The sequence below is a fragment of the Sinocyclocheilus anshuiensis genome, unplaced genomic scaffold (genome assembly GCF_001515605.1).
Source record: "Sinocyclocheilus anshuiensis isolate Anshui unplaced genomic scaffold, SAMN03320099.WGS_v1.1 scaffold787, whole genome shotgun sequence".
In the NCBI taxonomy this organism is placed as follows: domain Eukaryota; kingdom Metazoa; phylum Chordata; class Actinopteri; order Cypriniformes; family Cyprinidae; genus Sinocyclocheilus; species Sinocyclocheilus anshuiensis.
In genome coordinates, this window is record NW_015548230.1 from 424,069 (window position 1) to 431,486 (window position 7,418).

General features: G+C 40.6%; 1 protein-coding gene across 2 annotated transcripts in view; it reads right to left on the bottom strand.

Annotated features, from left to right (window-relative positions):
• Positions 1-7,418, bottom strand: part of LOC107654588 (caskin-2-like) — a 59,379-nt gene that overhangs the window by 14,118 nt on the left and 37,843 nt on the right. Inside the window, exons 4-7 of one of the 2 annotated variants that reach the window (XM_016441734.1) lie at positions 4,140-4,237; positions 3,570-3,715; positions 2,705-2,800; positions 614-744 (exon numbers count right to left, since the gene is read on the bottom strand). In XM_016441734.1, coding sequence (XP_016297220.1) covers positions 614-744; positions 2,705-2,800; positions 3,570-3,715; positions 4,140-4,237 — 471 coding nt within the window. The remainder of the gene's footprint in view (positions 1-613; positions 745-2,704; positions 2,801-3,569; positions 3,716-4,139; positions 4,238-7,418) is intronic. The other variant, XM_016441735.1, reaches the window with a different exon arrangement.

Sequence of the window (7,418 nt, forward strand, 5' to 3'; positions counted from 1 at the left end):
ACGCAGTGTCTCGTTCCCTACTCAGGGAACCATGGTTACATATGTAACCTGAGACGTTTTATGTGAGGTGAATATTTAAGTCGTTAAATTCAAATTTTCATAAACTCTTCTCTCTGCTGCGGCTGTCTGTCATCCTCCATTCAGTATTTGTATTTTTCTTACAAACACCTGTTGCTTCACTGATTTGACTGGCTTGATTCATCCACTGAGGCTGAATGGATTATCATGATGACCATATGTGCTTTTAAGGAGTTCAAATTCACTTTCATTATATGGACTCACAGAGGAGGATTATTGTTCTTTGCATTCATCTGAAGAAACAGTCAAATACACCTGGGATGCAACTTGGCGCATCAATACAGAATTCAGCTGATTCACAGGTGTGCATATCGGTTTCGAATGTGGTTCATCCAATCGCAATTTATTACATTATATCAGCAGTGTTTCGGTACTAACATCTGTGGAAAACACCTTAGCTGGAGAATCAAATGAAGTGTAAATACACAGCAGAGCCGAGGCACACGCATCTCTCCAGAGAGACAGGACAGCGCGACACAGCTGAGACTGATGCCTACAGATGTGCTACACACACAAGAGGTTTTCAAGAGCTCACCGGATGACGTCCTTGTGTCCGTTGCGTGCAGCGAGGTGCAGAGGAGTGTTACAGTTTGAGTCTGAGCCGTCTCTCCGATCTCCCTCTAACAGAGATGCAACCATATTACTGCTCAACAAAAGCTGCGCCACCTACAAAAGAGAAAGAGATCATTGGCATATTTTGCACCAGTGTTGTTATTGTTAACTAAAACTATGAAAAATCTGTGTTTCAGTAATTGAAATTGAATAAAAACATAAATATTCGATTGAATATTAGAACTTAAACATTAGAAACGATGCCTTGGGAACTAATTGAAATGAGTAATGTGTAGTACTAAAGTGACTCAAGCTAAAACTGAAATAAAAACGAATTGAAGAGAGAGGAAGTATTTTTAAAATTACGAAAGCACATAACAAAATTACTAAAACTTAAACTAAAATTAAAATAAAAGCCAATTCAAATAGTATAACAGTGTATAAATAATTCTAAAATAACACTGTTTTGCACCAACAATACTTTATTGCATTTGATAAATTACTTAATTAGGCTACTCCATTACTACCACTATTTAATTTCATTCCTACAGCACAAGCAAACAAAATGTTAAACAAAACCATTCTTATGCAAACTGTAACAGAAACAGAATATGTGACCCTGGAGCACAAAAGCAGTCTTAAGTCGCTGGGGTATATTTGTAGCAATAGCCAACAATACATTGTATGGCTCAAAATTATAGATTTTTCTTTTATGCCAAAAATCATTAGGATATTAAGTAAAGATCATGTTCCATGAAGATATTTTGTAAATGTCCTACTGTAAATATATACAGATATATACAAAACTTAATTTTTTATTAGTAATATGCATTGCTAAGAACTTCATTTGGACAACTTTAAAGATGATTTTCTCAATATTTAGATTTTTTTGCACCCTCAGGTTCCAGATCTTCAAATAGTTGTATCTCGTCCAAATATTGTCCTATACTAACAAACCATACATCAATGGAAAGCTTATTTATTCAGCTTTCAGATGATGTATACATCTCAGATTATTGAATGAAAGTGTTGAGACTGAAAAGGAAAAGGCGGGAAGACGAGAGAGTTATGAAATCATCCACACACCCAGAGGGCTCTTGGGAAGGTGAGTGTTGGCTCTCAGAGGCCTCACAGGTGAGGATGAGGTCATACTAATGTGTCCCAGTGACCATTAACACCCAAAAGCATCTGGGCCACATGATGTGTGTCCACTGGAGTAGAGTCAGTAAAGCTGAGTAGACGCTTCAATTCATTTGCTACAGTTTGGAAGGCGAGCGTCAGACTTGCACTGGGGTTTGTGAAAAGATCAACTTTATGCAAAAAGGAAAAATGTTTTGCAGCAGCCAAACGTTGTGAGGCGAGCCAAGGTTGTGATGTCTGCCACTCTATCTAATGGTGGATAGAATGTCTTTAGAAAACTTTAAAAAAAAAAAATTTTATGTAATCATAAACATGATGACTCTTTATTGACCATGTATCGAAAGCAATCAAAGATCATGTTGAAGACAGCCTCACTGGTGTGCATTTTAAAGGCACACCCTAAGCAGGCAGTACTGAGTGGATTTCTTGCACGTCAGCACACATAGGGTGAGAAAGAAAGACATTATCCAGTTGCTTCAGCCGCACTCTGATACCTCAATACAGCAGCTGATTAAATACCACACATACGCACACTGCCATTAAAGTAACACCTCGAAAAGGCCTAAATACACAGCTGAAGTGAAATCACACACCACTGGGCATGTGTGCGCGAGAACACGTAAAACAAAGCAGCTACTGAAATCTGAGCTCTCATTCACTCGGTAAAATGAATGACACACAAAGACAGATGGGAAAACAAATCACAGTCAGGGCAGAAGAAAGAGAGATGAGAATTTTGGATGTTGAGGTAAAATATGACCTGGACATGTTCTTGTCAGATTTTGTGAGATTACCCACACATCAGATGTAATTTATGAGATCACTGTAACCATAGTGACAGTGACGCAATGAATGACATCTCACATGAAGAAATGAGCACAAACACACTCATACTGAAACACTGATAAGTCCCTACAGAGATGAGCTCACTGACCTTCACTCGGCCAAACTCACAGGCCAGATCCAGAGGAGTCTTCTTAGCCTTATTTAGAATGCACGGGTTCGACTGGTGCTGCAACAACATCTCAGACTGATAAACAGAGAGAGAGAGAGAAAGAAAGAATTGAAGAATATATATATATACCAACTTTGTTTGTCAAAATGTGACCCTGGAGCACAAAACCAGTCATAAGGGTCAATTTTTCGAAATTGAGAGCTATACATCATCTGAAAGCTGAATAAATAAGCTTTCCATTGATGTATGGTTTGCCCCAGCGACTTAAGACTGCTTTTGTGCTCCAGGGTCACATATATGTGACATGAGACCGAAAATAATTAGATTATCTCTGATCCATCACTAATACACACAAAAAGCCATCTGGGGTCACTTGTTAATGTTGCAATGCATATATCATATTTCTTTGCATTTCAATGAGGTTATGTCAGATGATTCACAGGTGATGTATGCAACAACACTTTCTCAAACAGGAATGTACTGGCCAGTCTCCCCAGGTTGCTTTTGGAACAACATTTTCAAACCGGCCCATTTAAGCCACAGTGCTAAACTGCTCTGCTCTTTGTTCAGGAGCATTTGTGACATGTTTGTTCACAGCAATCTGTTTTGAAGCATCTGAGTGTGGTCTAATGCAGTGGTTCCCAACCCTGGTCCTGGAGGCACCCCAACACTGCACATTTTGCATGTCTCCTTTCTCTGACACACCAATTTCAGGTCTTGGAGTCTCTACTAATGAGCTGATGATCTGAATCAGGTGTGTTTGATTAAGGAGACATGCAAAACATGCAGTGTTGGGGTGCCTCCAAGACCAGGGTTGGGAACCACAGATCTAATGGATACGCACCACCTCATAGTGTCCGTACTGAGCAGCCAGGTGCAGTGGAATCTGCCCGTCATGAGACGCGTTGTTAACGGCAGCCCCTGATCTCAGCAGCATGAGCACCGAGTCAGCTTTACTCTGCCATGCTGCGTAATGTAGCGGCCGCATGCCTGCAGAGCAAAACATGAATTAAATCTCTCACGCAGAGTTATGGAAGCGCTGTACAAGACTGAACAAAATGTAAGCATTGGCTCCATTTCAATGCATGAGTTAGAATGCAAATTAATGCCATCTTATGTTTCAAGAAATACTCTCTATGTTGGGTATATGATAACACGTTTAAATTCATATTATTCTGCATCCTGTTTACTACCTCAATACCAATGCATTTAAATTAAGAAATTGCTTAGGAATTTAATTCAAAGCAGTTGACGGTGATGAGTAAATGATGACCGAATTTAATTTTTTTTTGAGTGCAGAAAGAAAGAAAACAGAAAGAAAGACTGAGGTCTTGGATTAATATGCAAGTAAATCACAACCAGTTGATAGTTTTACTCAATGTAGAGCTGAAGGTAATGAGGAGGCAGTTCTAACCATTGCTATCCTTGATGTCCACAACAGCCTGAGCTTCCAACAGCAGAGAGAGCAACTCCGTAGTGCCCGTGAGAGCTGCATGATGCAACACTGAAAACCTGAGTGGGATACAAACAGAAAACTTTAAAGAGAATGGTGGAAAAAGCTACTTTTGACAACTAAAGAACAATGCTTCTGGGAAAGATGCAGGCTACAGCCAAATAAAGAAGCCGCTCGATAACTTTTATCGGCTTAATTTGATACCAGAGCACACAGTTACACTTTCACCATTCCCCACTTGAGGCCATGTGTGGTCATAAAGAGAATGGAAAAAGTGAAAACCCCAGTACATGTGAGATCGCCAACAAACCAAAGGCTTGTAAAAGTGCCTCGTATTGCTCAAGCTGTGGCACAATTAGAGACTAAAGTCTGAAATTAACAAGGTTTCATGAGGCGAATAAAAAAACACATAGGGCAATAAGGGGGAGATATATTCTTTTCAGTACAAGCTCAGACAACAAAAAAAACAGTGTCCCCTGGGCACAGACACCCTCGTATGGTCTGATGTTTACAGAAGTATGACAAATGAAAATGCTACTTGTCTGGGGTGGATGTATTACGTTAGGACATGCCAAAATCAAAGCAAGACCTCTCCCAGGTGAGTAACAGGCCTGTCTTCGAACACCCCCCTCAAATGCTTCAGACGTCCCAGACGTAAATCTCCTTCCAGAATTTTGTCTTAGTGAAGTTCTCACTGACAGCCATTGCTGCAAACATATCACTTTAGAAGAGGAAGCTGTCACTTGAGGTACAAGTGGCCCCATAAAGAACGAGCCAAGTTGCACTGTGGTGCTTTTTTGCCGCCATTACTTAAGCAATGACCATTTCATCAGGGTGCATGAAAGCATCCAGTAAAACTAAGACAACAACTCTTTTATCTTATGTATGAGGGGTAAACCTAGTAAGCTGCCTTGCTATCAGTTACCAACACTTAGGGTAAATTTCTGGAATTTTTTTGCAACCCTGCCTACACAACACAACTCTTGGCCTAATTTGCAGCCTGGACAAGTCAATGCTATTTGCCAAAAATCAGAGCCAGTCTGCAGATTTTGGGCAGTAAGAGACGAGTTGACAGAATTCATAGAAAACTGTGTAGTGTATGATAGCCACAAACATTTTTTTTTTTTTAGCTTCAGATTATGATTCCATCCAGTCGGAGGATATTAAACATGCTTTATATTTTCAGCCAGGCTTTCAGCATTCTACCAGAACCTCGTAATGGACCATTTTGGAACACTCTAGAAGTCTCAAGTTACAGCAGAGTTTGGTTTGTTTGCCATTGGGGATAGATGTTCCTTGCAGTGCATTCTGGGATTGCCTTCTTTGTGAAGAATAAATGCAGTGCTGCTTAAGAATTTGGTCAAAAAAAGGCATCTTAAAATGCAGAGAAATCATGCTTTTAATCTCTGGGAACAGTCATTTTGCCCTGAGTAGCTACGATGCCTTAAATAGCTGCCTATATTGGCAGCTCACAAGATTTTGGAAGTCTTGTGCAAGAAACAAATTTTAAATTTCTAGATGTCTGCAGTGTCAGTCTGGAAGCTTTGCCTAGTCCTGGATTTGAACCCACAACATGCCTGACTCGTCTTATCAAGAATCATGGTGTGATTTTGTGGTCTATTTTTTAGTGCAGGTATTTTGGCTCGACATTTTATCACATGAAAAGCAGAAGGTCAGATGCTTTTACTCAATCCATATGGGGTAAGCCAAAAGAGCTGTTCATTTCCTGAACCCATGACCTCAGACTATATTCTCAGAGCTGACTGCTGTGTCTATTAGATGTGAAATGGGACAACATAGACAAGTAGAGCGGAAATACATCAGACTGATAAATATGAAGGCTCGATTTGATTATTTTCATAAACATACTGAGACTCCAGCTGAGGGCAAACATTTTGCTGACCATGCATTTGAAGAGCTGGAACTGCAAGGTCTTCTAACCCTCGGAATCACAAGCTGGTGTCAAACTTTCCCATTGTGTTGAATCACACAGGACACAAAGTTTGCCATGCTTAGCAGAAGCGCTCTGATGTAAATCAGCTTGACGCGTAAGTGTCTTCACACTGGACGTTCTTGACACTCATGAGGAATGGCATGACAGCTGTGAAGGTCTGAACATGAATAATTCATTCGAAGGTTTAAGCTGAGGATGAAAGGGGTTGATGTGGCATAGTGGTTAAATCTCAGGACTAACCGATTCGATCACTGTAAGGTCCTTGCTCTGAAGAGACAATCCTTGTATCCCATGTTTTAAATTAGGACTTTGCACGAAAGTTCCAGAAATAAATTCCACTGGTCTTGGTAGTTTGCCAGTAAAAGATTCTATTAAAGTCAAATTAATTATACTCAATTACTACAAAAAAATCTCCAGAGTCGGAGAACATTCCATGGCACTACAACAAGAGGGCAGGTTAAGGCAAGAAATGGAGACTGCTGGAGGCTCCATGGCACAACATCACTTTTTTAACTCCCCAGAATCTGAGGGCAACGTCACCCTCACAACTGAGACATTTGTGTTTGAGGAGGTTAAAAGAGTCAGTTCAGGCCCTATCTGTGTGTTATGAGGCAGGCCCGCACAGGACCCACACAACTCATTTTTCCGCAGAGTTGAATCCCCCATCATGGGGGTCATTGGATAACAAGCATTTATTTGATAACACACTTTTATATGCATTCTACAGAAGTACATGGATGTCATCACAGTGCATGAAAAGTCTGCATATTCCATGTGGGTCTGGTTTTGAGGTGTGGGGCTCTTGGGTATGTGGTACAATCACTCGTCTGTGCTGTCTTTCTTTGTAGCTCTACCTGACCTGCTGATGGCCAGACCTCAAGCCCTGCGAGGGGATGCAGATGCTGAAAGAAACCTGTGTTGTGAAAGAGCTCTCTCTCTTGCGAAGGAGACTGTACTCTTCTCTTCAACACTTCTACACACACTTCCATCAGCTTTCTAGGAAAAAACTCTAAGAAACTGGGAGCTGTGAGGAGAGATGGATTGTTGTAAAGACATCTTGTTTCTTTATCCCTACACTGAACCTGGAAAGGACCCTAATTTAGCAGGGAACTGGGATAAAATTCACACTACCTCAATCATATCCAAATGCTGGACACTGATGATTTGGGGGCACATACTAGGGCTGTGCGATTAATTGATTTTAGTTTGCGATCCTTCATTTACACACACACACACACACACACACACACACACACACACACACACACACACACACACACACACAA